The sequence below is a fragment of the Carettochelys insculpta genome, chromosome 15, assembly GCF_033958435.1.
Source record: "Carettochelys insculpta isolate YL-2023 chromosome 15, ASM3395843v1, whole genome shotgun sequence".
Lineage (NCBI taxonomy): Eukaryota > Metazoa > Chordata > Testudines > Carettochelyidae > Carettochelys > Carettochelys insculpta.
Genome location: NC_134151.1, coordinates 5,689,805 through 5,710,320, shown reverse-complemented (window position 1 = coordinate 5,710,320; position 20,516 = coordinate 5,689,805). Strand labels below are relative to the sequence as shown.

Sequence of the window (20,516 nt, the reverse complement as noted above, 5' to 3'; positions counted from 1 at the left end):
CTGTTGTTATTTATTTGTCTGATCATAGCAGGAGTCCTAGTCACAAACCAGTGCTTCCTTGTACTAGGTGCTGTACAAATTCAGACAATACAGACCTGACTCCAAATTTCCTGTGCTGTTTGCACTTCACTCACTTTGGACAATGAAAAGCAGCTAGTCAGTTTCGCTTCATGAATTAACAAACTTCCACGGTTGTGGAGAATGTCGATACCTAAGATGGGCATTTAAGTACAAACTGCTTTGTCTGGAATTTTAAAAAATAACAAACCAGGCAAATGTTTTTGTTCACCCCATTTTTTTTGTAAAACCTGGTTTCTACCAATGGATGTAAATGGGTCACTTGAACTTTTGAGTTATGACATCTCTGCTTATATAATGGAGTTGCCAGCTCAAAATGCCCAATTATCTGTCTCTAGCATGCTGGCTGATACAGTTTTAGAAGAATTCAAAGATTTCACAAGTGCTCTGCAGCAGCTTTGAATATACTAACAAAAGTGGCTTTTGTTCACAATGAATTTCAGCAGTGAGTGCAGCTGAACTGACGCTTAGCATGCCCAAAACAAGCTATTCAGCACAAGTTCAGAAACTCTGATTGAAAGCTACTTCTACCACTGGCGCCCAAAATAGCCCCTAGACATGGTTTGGGTACATAATAACGTTATTTCACCACCCCATTTTCAGTTGCTAATCTCTATTAAAAGACCAGCCGAAACACACTGGATGTTTTCCTACTGTTACTTTTCCATGAAAACTGTTGTAGTTGTTACAGGACGACAATGTGATCATGAATTGGAGGGTAGGTGGTCCTCACACTCTTACATATTTGAGAACCCCTATTCTAAGGCCTGGCCCTCTGGCTTATTCTCAGTGGATGAGGAGGTTCTGGGTTGATGTTGATAACCGGTCTGTATCTAATATTCTATTTATGGTTCATATTATATGAAAAGCTTATACTGGGACAGCCCTCAGAGTATTTGGATGATCCTTTTAAATTTCTGGGTACACCACAGACAACGTTGTGGTTAGACTGGGTGATGGTCTTCTTTCTGACTCGTGCATGAAGATGAAGTGTCCATGCTGATAATATGGAGCCTGTCAACGGCCATGGACATCTTTGACTTAGGTTTGCCTTTTGAGCAGACTGTGGGGATGCTGTCAAGTTACTTTGATCTTTTCTACTGGAGAGAGCCCGGTGAATAGCCTTGAAGTAGTGTTTTTATCCAAGGACACTCTTATATGAGGTTCTGCAGGGATCTGTCTTATCCCCATCAGCTTAAGGATGCCATTGGAAGTCAGTGTGGAAGCCTGAAGTAGGGTTCTTCTGTATGTAAATATCACCCAACTTTCCGTGCCTATCCCCCGCAGTCAGCTGGTGTCTTTTGAATGCCTTAGACAGTGTCTGAGTGAGAGTGGTATGGCTGGGAAGCATTTCCAATAAAAAGACAGTGACGTTGACAGATTTATGAAAGTAGCCGAAGATATGGCAATGATTGTACGTACCCCTGGAGGTTATCTGGCTATGATTTCTTACATATTTACACGAGGTGGCTGTCAGATTTGAATCCCAATTAATTTTTTTTACAGAAATGATGATAGTAGATGCAACCATGTTAGGTCTGATAAAATGAAAAGATCTCCTAGAATGGGTGAGAGGCAACTCTTTAAAGTGTTTCTCTGATATCAGACTCTTCTGCTATATACAGCTTATGACTCCAGAGCCTCAGGCAGATGGCAGCAAAAACTCTCTAGAGTACTAGGACAAACAGACAAAATTAGCCACAATGCTTTCCTTCTCAGAGACATCAATATCATTCATCAAAAGTGCCACCTATGATGACATTAGTCTCTACCAGAAGGGCCCTATTGACTCAAGGCAGGGCAATCCAAGGCTTGATTAATTTTTTTCCCATTTAAAGTGAAATGTGTTTTGTGGTAAGTGTTATTTAAAAAACAAAACTCCTCCCCAAATCCCTGGCAGTTAAAAGACCCCCAGGACAGCTCCAGAAAAGACAGCTGGAAGTCTTTGCAGCACAATTATAATAGAATCATTTACTGTCTTTCCTGATCATACTGACCTGTATTCAGCCTGAAAAATACACAGGAAAGGTAGTTTCTTTCACCTTTCTGGCTTAGAAAATAAGTCCCATTCAATGGCCTGTTTGGTCCTTCGCTTCCTGTAGAGACTACTAGTCAGGGCGCATGTTAATACCAATGATGTTGGGCAGGGGGGTTATGTGAACGTCTTGTCTGCTGGGAATTGTACAGAGCCCAGAAATTAATTTTCTGTGCACGCACAAACTCTTTCCTTTGCCTGAAATTATGCCTCTTGTATGTATTCCAAATATGATTTATTCAATTGTTTGCCTATTTTATATATAAGTATTTCAGTTCCTGAGGAATTTATTCTTCTAGGCACAGACAGACTTGGATGTGTGAGTCTAGAGCCTCAGCTAGGGTAAATTGGCATAGTTCTGTATCTGGACCACCAATTTAGCAATGCATCGTGGGTACAGGTAAAGTTAATCTTAAAAATTAAATTTGGTACTTACATTCTTTAACTCATTTTGTGAAAGATATTCGTCTTACCTTCCTATTCTGCAAAGAGCTGTTGAGCTGTGGTATCGTGAAGCAGCATGCACAACTCCTATCTTGAAGCTTATGGCGGAGCTTCTTCAAAATAGGTAATGAACATTGGGTAAATAGTAGTTTGCAAAACTTTGGTCTGTCTGCATTTTAAATCATACCCCCATTACTGTGATACTGTCACTTTTTTTTAACTTCCTCGCTAATGTCTTTTTGCACTGTGCTGTGAAACAAGATCTAGAAAGACCATAGCTCTACCAGCTTCCTTGTTTTGCTTTGCTACAATGGCTTGTATTTGGGGCTTCTCTACAAGATGGGATAATCCCATTACAAAGTCAATCGTTATAGATGCAGTATAGAAATATCTCAAACACTGCGGCTGTGTCCACGCTATCACCTTCCTTCAAAGGAAGGTTGGTAATTAGGGTGTTGGGAGTTTATTAATGCACGGCAGCACTTCATTAAGCAAATTCTCTCTCTCTCTCTCTCTCTCTCTCTCTCTCTCTCTCACACACACACACACACACACACACACACACACACACACACACACACACACACACACACACACACACACACACACACACACACATGCGGCAACTCCGAAGTTTTAAACTTTGAAGTACCAGCACATGTCTAGCCGCAGCACACCCGTCAGTACTTCGAAGTGCCAGGGCAACTTCGAAGTCCGCTTACTCCTCAAAAGGGAGAGAGGGATTTGAATGGTTCTCTGCTGGAGAACCCCCAGCCCAGACCTGTATAGATGAGGCATTCATCAGAGACATCTGTAATTTCCTCAGTTTCCACTTCTCTCTTGCAAGTTAACCTTTAAAAGAAAACGCAGATAAAACAAAAAATGTTTACCTGAGTTGATAGGTCACTGGTTCTACAAAACCCCTAAGAAAAGTTGGGCTATGTCTATACTAGACATAGAAGTCAACTGCAGAGGTGTGATTTTTAGCTATGCCAATTGCATAGCTAACATCAACATATCTATGCGCAGCTAACTTATGTGTCTTAACAGGGTTTCTCCCTTTGACCTTTCTTACTCCTCCCCTCTCATGAAGAGCACAGGGGTTGACTTTGACCCCCTGAGAGCTCGATTTCATGCATGCACGAAATCAAACCCTGAAATATCGACCCTTAGCAGGTCAATCTTCCACGGTAGTGTAGATTAGCTCTCGTCACTTGAGTTTCAGTCCTGAATGTCCTCAGATCTCCCAGTTCAGTTCTCAGTGTCTTTTGCATTTATGGATTGGCTTGCTGTTACATTACCTATTGTTTGTGTAGGTTTATATCCTCTTTTTCTCCTAGTAACTGTGTAATAAAATACTTTAAAAAGTTTAGTCACTGGTAACCTGACACATCACACTCTATAGACTATTTAACAGTGCAGTAGCTTATTTCAGAGATACAGCAGTTAAGAAGGAGCATCTAAGAACTCTAATAAAACTAAACAAAAGCAAAGGGATGCTAGAACAATAAATCTCATGCAAGGGGCAGCTTTTCAAACTATTTTCCATATTCTTGCTTTTCCTCCATCTACTGCATTGTTTGCCTTAGAGAACGTCCTATGGGAATGAGTTTCTCTGCATGGGCTTTTATGTCTTAATATGTATTAGACAATACGCTGTGATGGTAAAAATATATAACAGAGGATCTAAGTATGTACAGGTTGAACCTCTCTCATCTGGCACCCTCAGGACCTTACCGATGCCAGATGAGAGAATTTGCTGGACCACGGGAGGTTAATATTGTCAGCAAATTACCAACACTTTCACTGCTTACTGGGCTCTTAGAAGACATTTAGGGATAAATTACAACTAAATAACAGCACAGAACACTGAGAGCCAGGATGGGTGGCTACAAACAAACTTTATGGGACCACAGGAAACTTGGCCACACCCATGATAAGTGGTCATCTGGCTAACCAAAATCATGCCAGATTACAAATGTTGCCAGACAGGAGAGTTCTGAATTAGAGAGGTTCAACCTGAATTACACTGTCATAAAAACCCACTTTGTCTGCAGTCCCTTATACCTGCTAAAAATCAGGCATAAGGGGCTACTGACAAAGGGGGTTTTTGCCAGCAGAACCACATCTTCACTGTGTGATTTCTGCTGCAAAATGCAAATTAGCCTCATGAATATGCACACTAGATGTGAATATGCAAAAGTCACCATTTTGCATTTTTGAGACTGCTTGTTTGCATCAAACTGTCAGCACCTCCAGCTCAATGTAGACACAGCCCCTAAGGGTAAAATTTGCGTAAGTGGCATAGGAGTGTAAGGGTTGCATAGATGATCAGTTAATGCACAGCAACTTGAGGTTTAAATCTACAGCATGCTAACCAGACACTGACTGATTGTCTCTCTGCATGGACCCTGCTACCATGCACAGAAAGTTCCCTAGTGCACTTTGATCTATTCTCATTCCAAAGTGAAGTAGACCACAAGAACTTAGTCCTGTTTTCATAAGTGACTTACACACTGTTTTTTTTCTTACAGTTAGATTTAGGAACCTAAGTGCTAAGTCACTTCTAAAAATGGGCTTAATCCTCAAAATCACTTGGGGCTTTTGAAAATTTTGCCTTAATGCAAACTTTCCCCAAGGGTTTTCCCAGGTCAGAGCATTTGTGAAAACTTTGCTTGCTCTCCCTGCAGATGTATTCGTGCTGAGTACGCCCTGGCTTTCTCTGGCATATGAAGATGGTGTGCTAGAACAAGCTGACATGAAACTGACGTGTAGGTTGATCTTTTTCAGGCCTGAGTATATGCATAAGCATATGTATATGCTCATTATGAGATGCACTCTTGCATCTGGCTTATATTTGGCTCTTCTCTACAAGATAGGATAATGCCCATTTAGGGGTGTGTAATTTCAAAAGCTCACAACTATGTTCAGCATTAATTGATCCTTATAGACTATGCCAGTATGCACTAAAGCTTCATTAGTGTACTTTAACGCGTTAGTGCACACTAATTCTAGAGTCAGTTAAGGCCTGGGACATGCAGAGTTAGAAAGTTTTACCTAATATCTAACCTAAATCTCCATTGCTGTGGATTAAGTCAATTACTTCTTGTCCTGCCTCCAATGAGCAAGAAACGTAGATTGATGTCCTCTTTGGAACCACTTTTAACATATTTGAAAACTGTTATCAGGTTTTCTCTCAAAATTAACCACACCCAGATACGTTAACCTGTCCTCATAGGCCTGGTTTCCTAAACCTATTTTCATTACGTTTGCTCTTCTCAGGACCCTCTACACTTTATTCTCATCTTTCCTAACATGTCACACCCAGTATTGCACACAGTAGTAGTCTAACTGAGGCCTAACCAGCATTGAGTGGTATGGTTACCTCCTGTGTCTTGCATACAAGACTCTTGTTAATACCATTAAGTATGTTAGCTTTACTCCCAAGTGCATCACATTCTTGACTCATTTTTTTCTGCGATCCACTAAAACTCTGTAATCCCTTTTGTGACAGTACCACCCATTTTTATTTGTTTTTGGAATGAGCACGTCACTGATTTTTTTCCCCACTGTGACAATGTGATATTTTTGCTGTTATTTTTTAGGTCACAGCGTTTAAATTTTGATGTATCATCTCCTAATGGAATTCTTCTCTTCAGAGAAGCTAGTAAAATGATTTGCACTTATGGTAGGTCTCTGTTAATGTTTCTTTGTTTTGTGGGGTAAAAGCCCCATTATTTTCATTTCTTTGAGCCTTGATGCATTTACAAACAGTGAACAGGAGCATGAAGTGTTATGGCCAATATCAGCACATAATGCGTATTTGTCTGATACATCACTAAGGAGTTCAGTTGTACATGTAGGCTGTGTCTAGACTGCAGGGAAAACAGTTGTTGACAGCAGGATTGAGTTGATGACCCTCACAACCTGCAGAGGGAGGCAAACGAATGCACTAGACAAGGAATGAGGGAGGGAGCGCCTGGGACCTTGAGAGGTGCTGATTCCTTTCCCATCCCCTCATTGCCCCCCAAGCTCTCCTGGTCCCCCCATGAGGCTGCCTCCCTCCCACCACCACCCCCTCACCAGCAGCAGAGCTGAGTACAGCACAATCCTCACTTCCCAACCTCACTTCCAAAGGGTCCTCCTTTAGCAGGACTCCGTTCCCCTATGCGGGTACTGCAGCCCAAGAGTGTGTTACCTCCATAAGGAGGGCCCCAATGGTGGACTTCCCCATGCAAACTGATGCCCACCGACTGGTAGCTGTTGAGATTGGCAATCTTCCAGATGGCGATTGCAACCCACTTCTCCACGTGGATGGTGAGCCACAGGTCAGTGTCATATCTCCAGAGGGAAGGGATGAACCAGGCACAGAGCTCCAAGAAGTTGGTCTTGCGCATGCAGAAGTTTTGGAGCCACTGCTAGTTGTCTCACTGCTCCATGACCAGCCAGTCCCAGCAGTCTGAATGGGTGTGGTGCCTCCAGATCCGCGTGTCCACTGGGAGGTGCATTTGCCAGCGTGTAGCTGAGATGGTCCCATACATGAGCTCAGGGTTGATCTCGCTGAGGAGCAAGAAGGCAGCTGCCACAAAGTGCAGCACAAGCCACAGCAATCCAAAGTGGGCACTGCGAGAGCTTTGCTGACCCTCAGAGAGGAAGGTAAGCCCACAGCAGGAGCAAGGGAATGGCTGTTTAGAGAGGACACTTTAAGCACATGTCTCTGCAGGGCTCTGGTGACAGCACTCAGAAGGAACTGGTGACCTGCAGCCCTGGCTGACATGGTTCCAGGTGGCCTTTTTGCCGAAAGAGCATCCCATCTGTCTAGCTGCTCTCTGTTGGGAGAGTGGATCACTCTTTCATGGCACTCTGGTATCTGCACACGCTCTGTCAATAGAAGTTTTTCCGGAAGATCTCTTCCAAGATAAGCTTCTTTCGACAAAGGCTAGCAGTGTAGATGTAGTCGTAGACCCTGGAGACCTGAAGTGGGTTGCTTATGTCATTTGTTTCTTGCAGGCATGCATGGTGTGTGTATTGCCTTAGCATTTAACTGGTTAACCAATTAACTGGGATGTAATGTCCTTAATCCACAGTGGCTTTGGACACTCCTAATTCCATCATCTCCTGGTCTTCAAGGCACTATCTCTTAGGCAAGATCGCCTAATCAACCGGGGCAAGCCTACTTGAGGGGAAGAATAGCTCTTACAAAAGGAGGTCTTTAGGCAGGGCCACCAACAGGTGAGGGCAAAGGGGGCAGTTGGTACTGTGGCAGCCAGAGCTTGGGGCCCCTTTGAAATGCTACAACAGCACTGCTTCACGCAGCTCTGAGGGCTAAGGGCTGCCTGCCTTAGGCCCCGTCCCCACTCCCTCTGGGGCACAGGGCTGGGTCCTCCTCCACCTTGCCCCAGGGCCTGCAGTGCCTGTCAGCCCAGCTGTCTCCAGGTTCTAGTTTTACTCAGAATCCCATCCACCCTCCAAGGCAGGACAGACAGTATATTTAACTAGCATGTCGGGAGTAGCAGACCAGTTGTAAACAACCTAAACCCATCATAATAGTTTGGGGACAGTCTGTTCCACTTCCACAGTGCCTGGAAAATAATAAACATGGACAAATGGGCCCAAGACACATTTTTGTTACACCACTCAATTTCCATTCATTCCCTGCTCCAGCCTTCCTACATCCCTTCTCAAGGGCCTCCCGACAAGTCACTGTTCTCATGAAGTTCTCTGCGTGCCCTTGGAGCTCTAAAGGAGATCCCTTTTATCAGTTTGCCGGACGAGGAGTAAACACCTGAGACTTCCTAATCTGCAAGTCCAAGGGAGGAGTGAAACCTGTCCTCAATTTCCACATTTTCTCAGATACATTAAATATATCAGGTCATGCATGGTTGTTATGGCTGCTATTCCTGCTGGTCTGAATTACAGCATTTGGTTTGCTGCTCTTGATCTCCAAGACGTTTGTTTTCATGTGTTGATCTTTCTGGGCCGAAGGAAGTTTTGGAGGGTCCTAGTTGGCAATCATTGCCAGTAAGTGGCTCTCCCCTTTGGCATGTCCTTCACTCCACAAATCTTTACCAAATGCATGATGGTGGCAGCTACCCGTCATGTTTTGCCATACCTGGGTGACAGCTAGTAAGAAGAAAGTCTGAGAAGCAAGTCCTCAGTCACATCCCATTCAAGTTGGGTCTTTTTGATCTGCTGAGGCTGATCCAGAACAAGAAGAAATCAGCACTGAACAGTATCCAAAAAATCAAGTTTGTTTGGAACCGAACTCCAATTCAAGTCCCTATCTCCTTTGTGAACACGTCCATAAAATTCATCACAGTGTCTGACCTCCAGTCGCATTCTATTCTCACCAAGAATGGTTGAGACTGGTCCAGAATTGAATTTAACAACTCAGTAGAAGTTCTTACATCTATTGGCAGCTGCACTGTGTGGCCGGCAGCTGCTCTCCAAGGCTGACTGGAGCCACCCTTCTTGCTTCCCAGGGCTGGCCAGTGCCACAGAGGTTTTGCTGCCCAGTCAGTGGCTGCTCCCTTTGGCTGACATACTTGCTGTCCCCTGCGATCATTCTTCAGTATAACTGTCCCTATTATCAGAACCCTCCCTTTGCATTGGATGAGAAACGATTGGATTCTAGGCATATCTTGTTTCCCTGGCACAACCAAACCCTTATATTACATTAAGTTATGATCAGAGAAAGCTGCATACCAAATTTGGTGGTCCCAGCTCATACCATTTTGGAGGAATTCTTGAACAAAGAGACTCATAGACAGACAAATTCACAGATACACAAAGATAACACAGATACCAAAGATAACAAAGATACACAGATAACCCTATATTTGGCACAGTTCATTTGCCAGGGTCTCAGAATCAGCTGGCTGTTCACCTGAGCAGAACCTTCTTGGACAGTCATGAGTGGTTACTAAAGAACAGTGCCCTTCGAAGAATGGGCCTCCCTTTCATCAGCCTATTTAAGATGGACAAAAGGAAATGGTATGGGGTAACTGTATGGATCCAGAATGTATTCCAGCAATTCCAAAACATAAATAGGTCCTTAACAACTTCATCCTTGAGCACTGTTTTAAAACATTTATAAATTACCCTGTCATTCCAATTCCAAACAGGCACACAACTGAAACATCCTTGTCTTAGATTCTCATGTTTTTCCCAATGTTGAAAGAAAAGTTACCAAGTTGTACTGCCACTTTATTTGAAGGACAGACCATAAAAATCCTGTTCTTTTTTTAAGAAACAAAACAGATGTTTTTAAATTTGCACTTACAGATATGTTGTTAGGATGGAATTAGTTTTTAAGTGTCCTGGGCTGTTGTTAAAAGATATTTAAATGTAGTTACATATTTGATTTGTGGTGCACAGAGACGGTCAGGACAGGATATACAGACTGCAGAAAGCACTTATTTAGGGAAGGAAAAAATGATTCCAAGTAAATCTTATTTCTAATAAACTCATCTCCTGCATTTTATTTCAGCTACATCAGTTAGTGTGCTGCCACATATTATTTCAAACTGTTCTCAACTAAATTTATGAGAGTGATTCAAGAAAATAAAAAACAATTCAGCTCAGGAAAAGATAAAAACTTTTAAGCATCCTAAATATGATTAGTTATGCATTTAATTTAGACTTAATTGCTGTGTACTTCCTCTTGATGATCAAAGAGACTGATAGGTAAGTTGTTGCTTTAAGCCCAGTTGACTCCTTTTTCCTCTATCCCCTTGCGGCCCTGCTGTCCATTTTTTCATTCCTCAATCAACTTTTGCCATCCTTTTTTAAAATCACCTCATCCTTGATCACTTATCATTTGGCATGTGCCTTGTAACCCTTACTTTCGTCAAGTACACTGTCTTACAGGATCCTACTCTGCTTCATTCGTAACTGATGCTAACTTTAAGATGCAGTCCAGGAAAAAAAAATCACTTGCTAACTGCTGTCCCAAACACATTTTATGGTGACCTGGGAATCCCAGTAAAAATTCAGGCCCCCAGGAGATTGTCAACTCTTGCCAGGAGAAATCTGACATCTGGGGGTGGTTCAACCCAAGCTGTGCTACTAAACAGGAAGGCCTAGGGCAGGGCCAGATTTAAGGTTTAAAACTAAGCACTAGTAGAATGAAGAAATTGTGGGAATCCTCCTGAGACTGTAATCTCCCCCTACTCCTGCAGTTCCTGTGAAGGAAGATGAGATAATCTCTGTTCTGGTTCTATGGCCTATGTTAGCAGGTCAGACTACGTGATCTCAGTGTCCTTCCTGGTCCTGAGTCTGCCATAAGTAATATATGTTAAAGTAGATTTGACTCTCTCATTATGTCAAGATTTCCATTTGCATCTGTCAAACTATCCTGCAGGGCTCAAGACTCTGAATAGTGATCTTAAGGCAGACTGTCTAAGAGCCAGGGCACAACCCCCAAATTGGTTACGACTTCTGCACTTAGATTTTACCAACTAATTATCAAGTGTTCATTCCTAAAGCACTATAACAGCCTTAACATAGAGTCACAGACAGTATTTTTGAGTACTCCCCTCCATTTACCCCAGGTCAACTGCACTCGAGATCTTGTACTGAAGACAATGCTTGTAGCCAATTCTGTAATGAACAATCTAAAGCTTTATTACCTAGGAGAAGGACATAACAGCTTTATTTGCAAAGTTAAAGCAGGTAAACATATCTGTGCACAAATGAGTTCTAGTGTGAAGCTTTAGAAAGAAATAAATACTGATTACAGCTGTTATAAGAAATATTAATGCATGCAGCAGTCCACAAACATTCCTTAACATGTAATCTCTCAATCATACTCTTATTATTCTGATTCCTAATTTAACAGCACATTAGTGAGCCAGACTGGTTCCAGCTATTTATCTGTCATTGTTCTTGGGAACTTTGGCATGATCTGGCACCTTCTCTGCCTGCATCTCAGTGTCCATATTTTGCAGTTGTTAATAACTGTTCATATAGTCCTTAGCAGCATTGAAAGGGCTCTGGAGGGCAATAATGATCGTTTCAAAGCCTGATTGTGACAGATTGGGAAATCATTAACTTTTCTTTTCTTCTTTGAGTGGTTTGGGTAATCTATGTTGACAACACATCCTGAAGAACCACAGCTCCTGTCTTGGATAAGTGACCCTCTTTCTTCATTTCCATTTTGTGTCTCCTTTTGAAAATGTTGTTTAAGTAGATGTGTGTTGTCCTATGCAAAGAGAGACTAACAAGATTATGGGCTTGTTTAAAAGCAGCCCAGCTTTTCCTACCAAGTTTGAAAATGTTTGAATCATCCCAGAGGACTGAAACATACAGAGGAAGGTGTCTGAGTTACGGTGAGCTAGCCAACACAAATTGGTATTTCTCTGATTTGTTTTGTGATAACGGGCACTAAAGCTATTTCAAGGTATATTGGTTTACCATCATCACTGTTGAAATGCCACCATTTACTAGCAATCACGTCTATGCAGTTTCTGACCTTTATGTTATAGTGAAATACTCTGGAATCTCATATGTTGGCCAGTAATGACTTTTTATGGCAGCAGGACTTTGTTAAAGAGCACTTTTAATTTAGCTTTAAAAATTAAATGGAGGCACTCAATCACAGAGTACCTAAACTAAAATCCATGTGTTTTTATCATTCAGTTGATATTTCTTAACAGATAGGGGTACGCTTATGAATCAAATGAGGGTGCAAATGGTGTTAGCTAAAGGAAAAAGCAAAGGACTGGGAATTCTGAGCTCCAGGGTTCTTACCCTAGGTCTGTCACGTACTCACAGAATAGTCTTGGCCAGTTCAGATCTCCTTTCTGTTGGTTTCCTCATATGTAAAATAGGGATAATACTATACCATTAGAGGAGAGAGTTAATTAATTCATGTCTTTAGAGGCATTTGACTGTATAAACACAATATAAATTATTATTCGAGAATCTCTGGCAAACTGGAGTATCTGTGCTGTCCTTGGAAGATTACACTGCTTTTAACGTCTTTTTTTAAAACTAAAGTTGAGAGTTTCATATAGCCTCAGGATTTTATGAAGTAGTGCTTTTAGAAAAAATGCCATACAATACAAAACTATTGAAAAAATTGGAAACATAGGTACATATTTTGTGTAAATGTGGAAATACAACTCAATTATAGTGTGATAGATATCAGTAGATGAAATGAGGGAAGATTTAAATACAGACTTTTTTTCTATCCCTCTCATATAATGATATCCTTACACACAGAGACATCCAGTTGGTACAATTTCTGCTTTTAGAAGTCTGACTGGCACCAAACTAACAACAGGAAAACTCCAAATTATGGCTCAGTTACACCGAGGATCCTCTTGATCTATAAATCAATTCAAAAGCTCAGTCCAAGCTGTCTCTCTGTCTGGTCAGCCCTGCAATGCTGAAGCACCAGCTGTGGTCATCTGATGCCAGTCTGCTTTTCTCACCAATACCTTAACATGTTTCATTGGTGATTAATGTTGCACCTCTTTGCTGTCCTCAGGCTGGAACCCCCTGATCAAAACTGTCTGGGATGGAATGGGATTTTTTCCCTTTTCTAAATGCAAACACTGCATGTCTAAGAAAATGTGCCCTGTCTAAAGCAGTGAAAAACTTGCCTCAGGCCTTCTGTCTCCTACAGTGCCATTACATCAAGCGTACATTTGCTTTCATTCTTGTCTTATTTCTTAAATACGAAAGACTATTTTGAACATTCATTTGGGAGGACCTGATGTTTCTTTCTCCTCGCATATTGCGTTTGAGGTGGATTGGCATGGTTGTGGACTACTGAATGTGTATACATACTCACATGCTGCATTTTGTATTTCTAAAATAAAAACGTGTTTGAGTGAAAAAGGGGATGTGTTTACAGATTTATGTTTCTCTTCTCTCCATTTCACTCTAAGTGGAACACTTTCTGTAGTGTCCTGTGTTATGGCAGACTGGTATATAGGCATATCTTATATATTGCTATGAAGAATATAGTATAAACCCCTAAGGGCCTCGCTTCCAGAGGCACTGAGTATCTGCAGTCCCCATTGTCTTTAACTGAAATTACAGGCATGCAGCTCTTCTGAAAGTCAGACCTGAAATAAATGGTTCTTCTTTGAGTGATTGCCCACGTGCATTCCTTGCTGGGTGTGCACGGGACCATGTCCAGTCGCCAGAATCTTTTTGCCCGAGCCAGTAGCCATAGGGTCAGTGCGGCACCCCCGGGAGTGGTGCTGATATGGCGACCAATATATGTACTGCCCAACTTCCCCCCTCCACCCATCCCCATCTTCCCCTCCCCCGCTAAGTTCCTTCTTGCTGTGCTGCTGGTCATTGGAGCTCTTGCTTTCTCTGCTCAATTCTTTAGCTAATAGCCTACTGTAGAGTAAATAGTTCTTGAAGAAGTGTAAATAGTTTTAGTACTTGATAGTTAGTCTTAGGGTTTTAACTAATAGCCTGGGCGGGGCTTTCCATCCCCATTGGTGCCTGAGCACTGGGGAATGCCTGGCTCCCCAGGCTTTAAGACTTGTTCCAAATGTAGCAAAAGTATGCCCAAAAGTGACCCCCTGCTTTCAGCCTGTGTGACTTGCTTGGGGGAAGCAAACTTGCTTGATCACTGTCCAATTTGTAAGGCCTTTAAGCCCAGAACTTTGAAAGATAGGGCCCAATGCCTTAAAGTCTCTTAAGCCTCAGGAGTCTCAATCAGGAGCAGAGAATGGAGCTTCCTCAGTGCAAAGTGCACCAGTGCCATCCAGCGCCACTTAAGGACTCCTGGCAGCAAGAGCAGGTGCAGGCACCATCGCCTTCTCAGCTCCATAGGAGTCGATGTCCGGTGCCAATGAAGAGGAGGAGGCATGATCACCAAAGTCAAAGCAGGGCGGCCTCAAGTCCAAAGCTCTTGCATGCACTGCCCAAGGACAGGAGGCATGTCTGTTGAAGCCGGTGCAGAGCAGGAGCCCACAGACACTGGACTTGCCATCAATACCAGAGGCATTTCAAGTGGCACAAGGACTTCTGCGGATGACGGTGCCAGGTCTTTCTCCATCTATGAAGGGCAAGTGCCATAGCACTGAAATGGAGCGACTGGGGCTCATGGAAGTGACAGCAATGCCAACCCCTGTGCTCACGTCAACGCTGACACCGACACCATATTCAGTGCCGAGCACTCTAGGGCTTACCCAGCAGAGTGTGGGCCAGGTTCAAGTGCCCTATACTCCAGCACTGTCCTTGGCACACATGACATCAATCCTGACTCCGATGGCCGCATCGTGGTCATCTGCTTCTAAACCGGTGTCGGAGTTGGACTCCTTTTACCCAAGCTCCAGATGGAGCGAGAGCTTGAGAAGGTTGCACCATAGCTGTTGCAGGCACTGTAGTTGTCGCTCAGACGATACAGGTTGGCTACCGGCTTTGCAGACAACTCAGCAGTGACCCTTCTAGACCCCATGGGCATTTCATGAGGGGCAGGGCCAGGCCATTGGAGAGTCTTTAAGGGTTCCAGGGGCCCCACCGATCCCGTGCTTGGCACCATCAATGTCAGTGGGTGCCCCACCACTGGAACAAAGACAGGAAGCAATGGTCATCATGGAGCTGCCTGCATCTACTTTGTCAGCATCGACCTCAGCACTGTCACCAGCACCGTTACAGCAGCACTGGACCCCTGGGTGCTGGTGCCATCATAATTGTACCTCCAGTGACGATGGGGCAGGCACCAGCCCAGGCACCAGTACTGACTCAAGTGCAGGGAGCGGTAACAGTGCCATTTGTGCCACCTGTGGCATGGCTTTCTAGCCAGCTGGTGCCTATGCCAGCTGCGTCTACAGTGCCCCATGGTCTACCCATAATTTCCATGGGGGCCCAAGTGCCTGAACAGGTCACTACAGCCCTTCCCCTCCAAATGGAGGCACAAGGGCTATCTTCTTCCTCTCTGGATGAGATGGTGGCAGGCTCATCGGCCACGCCTTTATTGGAGGACGGCAGGGCTTTTCAACAGCTCCTTAAGAGAGTGCCCCAAAACTTGGGGGTGCAAGTGGAGGAGATCCGGGATGAAATGGACCCAGTCACAGACATTTTATCCTCTGCAGGCCCCACCAGGATGGCTCTGCCTATAATCAACACAATTGCCACTATGGCTAAAATGATTTGGCAGAGCCCTGCTTCTGCCCTTCCTACGACCCATAAGAATGAGAGACAGTACTTTGTCCCATCCCAGTGCAATGAAAATTTGTTCACGTACCCCCCACCTGACTCCCTTGTAGTGGACGCTGCTAACCATAGAGAGTGCCAGGGGTTCCAGGGTCCCTCCCTGAAAAGTAGAGAAGCTAAACGCTTGGACCTGTATAGGAGAATGGTCTATTCAATAGGAGGATTGCAGTTAAGAATTGCTAACCAGCAGGCTCGGGTTAGCAGGTGTGCTTATAATATAGTCAGCGCCCTGTCTAGGTTCTCTGAGATGGTGCCACCCGAAGCCAAGCAAGACTTGACAGCTATGGTGGAGGAGAACAAACTGATTTCAAGTGCGGCCCTGCTGGCAGCATTGGATCCTGCAGACGCTGCCACAAGGGTTATGGCCTCCGGAGTGGCAATGTGAAGCGGGGCTTGGTTGCAGGTTTCTGGCCTGTCTCATGAGCTCCAGTTGATCCATAGTCTACGTAGACTGAAGGATGCCTACTATTACTACTCATGAGGTCCAGTAGACGATCCAGGACCTCCTCTTTGGTGGCCCTACCCTATTTTCAGATAAGACAGATAAACGTTTTCATAGCCTGAAGGACTCTAGGGCCACTCTCCGCTCCTTGGGCGTGCATACACCTGCCAACTAACGCAGGCATTTTAACCCCTGTCCTCAGCAAAGACAATTTCCGCAGCCACAAAGGGATGGCAGTAGAAGGTGGACCAGGATGGGCAGGAGCCGTTCAGGTGAACAACCTCAAGGCCACCAAAAGGGCCCACAGGGATGCAAGCCTCAGTTTTGATGGCACAGTGGGGAGCGTCAACTCGATCTCACCCACTCTAGCATCCTCACTTTTTTTGTTTCGCCTATCCCTCTTTTACCATACGTGGTGCAGTATCTCCACAGACAGGTGGGTCTGGTGTACGGTAGGGAAAGGGATATGCTATTCAGTTCTCTTCACACCCTCCTTCCCAACTTCCTTCCCTGTCCCTCTTCAGGTGCCCTTTTCACAAGATCCTTTTATGGCAGGAATTGCAATCCATTCTGGGTCCATAGGAGAAGTTCCTCCCAGGTTCAGTGGACAGCAGTTTGGTTCCTGGTATTCCTAAGTCCGAAACCAAAGGCAGGGATGGGGCGGGCTTGGGGCCATCCTGGCTTTAAGAGGTCTCAACAAGTTCATGAAAAAGATAAAATTTCGTATGAGATACCTGGATGTCATACTGGATGCTGGGGCAGGGGGATTGGTTCATGGCTCTTGACTTACAGGACGCATATTTCCATATTTCAGTCTATCCTCACAGGAGGTTTCTCAGGTTCATGGCAGATAGGAACCATTAACAGTTCACAGTCCTGCCTTTCTGTCTGTCTGTGGCCCCACTGGTCTTCACCAAATGCATGGCAGTAGTAGCAGCACACCTACGCAGGCAAGGGGTGCAGCTGTTCCTGTACCTGGACAACTGGCTAGTCAAGGGTCGTTCCAGGGAGCAGGTGATTCAGCATGTACAGTTGATCCATCAAACCTTTGTAAGCCTTGGTCTCTTGATCAATGAGGCAAAGTCAGTGTTGGTCCCATCTCTGTCAATGGACTTTGTAGGGGCATGACTGGATGCCAGGTATGCCAGGGCATTCCTACTGGACGACAGATTCAGGTCAATGGGGGCCATCATCTGAGACATCCTGGCGGTTCCCACCCCGATGGCCAGGTGCCACCTGTGTTTGCTGAGTCACATGGCAGCGTGCACCTTCATGGTACAGCACGCCAGGTTAAGGATGTGCCCTGTACATGTATGGCTGTCATCGATGTAGCGCCCTGTAAGAGAAAGTTTAGACTTTGTTGTTCCTGTGCCGACATGGACTTTGTCGACCGTGCACTGGTGGTTGGATGAGGGGGTTGTCACAGGAGTTCTCTTTGCCCCTCAGCAGCCATCACGTTCCCTAGTAATGGATGCTTTGGACCAGGGGTGGGGAGCATACCTGGGTCAGCTACAAACCCAGGCTCTCTGGAGTGTGTTGGACCGTCGGCTCCACAGACTAGCATGTGTGACTTTCAAGGCCAATCTGACGGGACATTGCCTGTCAGTCAGTACAGACAACATGACAGCAATGTACTATATCAACAATAGGGGGGTGCATGCTCCTCTCCCCTGTGTCACGAGGCCATGATGCTCTGGGCCTTCTGCATACAACACAACATCAGGCTGCAGGCCCTTTACCTACCTGGTGTGCACAAGTCACTGGCAGACCAGCTCAGCAGGTCCTTTATGGATCACAAGTGGTCTCTCCACCCGGAGGTCATTCATTCTATTTTCCAGAAGTGGGGGTATCCCCAGGTGGACCTGTTCACCTCTCGCCTCAGTGCGAAATGTGGGTCTTTTTCCCCTACCACAATCAGAGCCTGGGGTCCTGGGCAAATGCCTTCAGTGTCCTCTCATCAGGCAGGGTGATGTGTGCGTTTCTTCTGATTCCACTAGTTCACAGGGTCCTCTTCAAGATTTGCTTAGAAGGGGCGTTGATCATATTGATGGCAATGGCATGGGCCCGTCAGCACTTGTCCTCAACCCTCCTGCACCTGTTGATCCGCTAGCCGATGATATTGCCAATCTGGCTGGACCTGCTGATGCAGCAAGAGGGGAGACTGCAACATCCCAATCTCCAGCGTGGGTGCTCCATGGCTGAGGGACTCAGAGCCGGCCTGTTTGGATCCCATAAAGGAAGTATTATTGTTAAATAGTAGAAAACCCTCCACGAGAGTGATTTATTTGGCTAAATGGAAAAGGTTTTCAGTGTGGGTGTCTCACAGAGGGCTATCTCCCTCACAAGCCCCCATCCCATTGATTTTAGATTACCTGTGGGGTCTGGTACAGGAGGGCTTGTCCCTCTCCTTGGTTAGGGTGCACTTAAGTGCTGTCTCAGCCTTTCATCTGGGTCATGGAATGTCTTCTGTGTTCTCAGACCCCATAGTCAAAAGGAGTCTGAAAGATTTAGAAAGAATCAAGCCCCAAGTTCGGGCACCACTACCCCTGTGGGATCTCAATTTGGTGTTAGCCAAGCTTAGGAACCCCTGGCTACATCCTCCCTGCTGTTTCTGAGTGCCACCAAAAACACTGTTTTGTAAATCACCTCAGCCAGGAGGGTATCTAAGTTGAGGGCACTTTCAGTGGACCCCTTGTACACAGTGTTTCACAAGGATAAGGTTAGGCTGAGACCTCACCCTGTGTTTTCACCTAGGGTGGTCTCCACATTTCATGTTAACCAAGACATTTTCCTACCGGTATTTTACCCAAATGCCTCCCCGAGGGAGCAATGTTTACATACCTTGGCTGTTAGAAGGGCGCTGGCCTTCTATATGGATAGGACTAGACCCTTTAGAAGAACACAGCAACTCTTTGTGACAGTTGCTTGTAGAATGAAGGGCCTTCTGGTCTCCTCCCAGCGGATTTCCTCCTGGATACTGACGTGCATCAAGGAGTGTTAGAAGCTTGCGGGTGTTCCTCCCCTGTGGTTAGGGCACGCTCCACGAGAGCGCAGGCATTGTCTGTGGCATATTTGGCGCAGGTGCCTATCCAGGACATCTGTAGGGCAGCCACCTGGTCCTCACTTCATACGTTTACAGCACATTACGCTTTGATGCACCACACGCAGGAAAACACTGTGGTGGACAGAGCTGTCCTGCAGTCCATTTGGGGCTCCAACCTCATCTCCTAGGCATTGGCTTGTATTTGCCCGACTTGGAATGGACATGAGCAATCACTCGAAGAAGAAAAGACGGTTACCTGTTCTGTAAGTGGTGGTCTTCGAGATGTATTGCTCATGTCCATTCCAAAACCCTCCCCGCCTTCCCCACTGTTGGAGTAGCCAGCAAGAGGGAACTGAGCAGGGGCGGGTGGTGCATATACCGTACCAACCCTATGGCTACTAGAGAAAAAGCTTCCGGTGATTGGGCATGTGCCTGCACACACCCAACTCGGAATGGACATGATCAACACATCTCAAAGAACACCAGTTACGGAACAGGTAACTATCTTTTATCTGCTGTTAAGCTTGTTTTCCAGTAGCTGTGCTGTAAATGCCAGGGCACCAGCTATTAATATCTCCATTACAGTACCTTGTCATTAATTTGGATGCTGTATCAAAGGCAACTTATTTTAAGCAGATTTTGTGACAGGATGTCGCCACTGAAGTTGTGGGGGAAAAAAACCATTATATTCGTTTGGACTTGTCTTGACTCCTGCTTCGGAGGTAAATTCTTATTGTAGGCCTTCATAGCAGTGTGTCAAAGGATTCTGTGTTGTGTCCCTTGCTGCAGATAATTCTAAAATTTTCTATCAGAGGGAAAAACTGATAAGATTTGGGGACCATATAGTCCACCGTTCTTTGCAATGTAGTAATTCAATTTCACTTTTAGTTCTATGTATAGTTCTTAGAGCTTGTCTACATAGGGACAGCCAGGAAGAGTAATTGAGATTAACTGAAGGTGTGAATCTGTGCTGCATTAGTTAAGCCTCATTAAATCTCTGTGTGAATGCTGTTAGCTCAGAATTGAAGTGGCCGTAATTCACTTTATCTTGTTTCACTTTGGAATTCATTTTAACTAATCTGCTTCAGACTCACACCTTTTGTTAATTCAGATTAACTTTCCTGAATGTTGCTGTGTAGATAAGTCTTAAATGTCCTTGTAGTATTTTCTTAGGTTCCCAGGTGAACAAGCGCTATAGATTGTGCATTGTGGGAGCATCTTTTCCTTTGTTTTGTGGTTTCTTTACATTTTTAGTAATACCTCTACCTCTCTGTTACAGGAGACTGACA

At 44.7% G+C, this 20,516-nt stretch overlaps 1 protein-coding gene across 2 annotated transcripts in view; it reads left to right on the top strand.

Annotated features, from left to right (window-relative positions):
• Positions 1-20,516, top strand: part of RANBP17 (RAN binding protein 17) — a 253,947-nt gene that overhangs the window by 174,847 nt on the left and 58,584 nt on the right. For both annotated transcript variants that reach the window (XM_075009426.1, XM_075009427.1), the window contains 2 exons: positions 2,574-2,681; positions 6,163-6,245. In XM_075009426.1, coding sequence (XP_074865527.1) covers positions 2,574-2,681; positions 6,163-6,245 — 191 coding nt within the window. The remainder of the gene's footprint in view (positions 1-2,573; positions 2,682-6,162; positions 6,246-20,516) is intronic.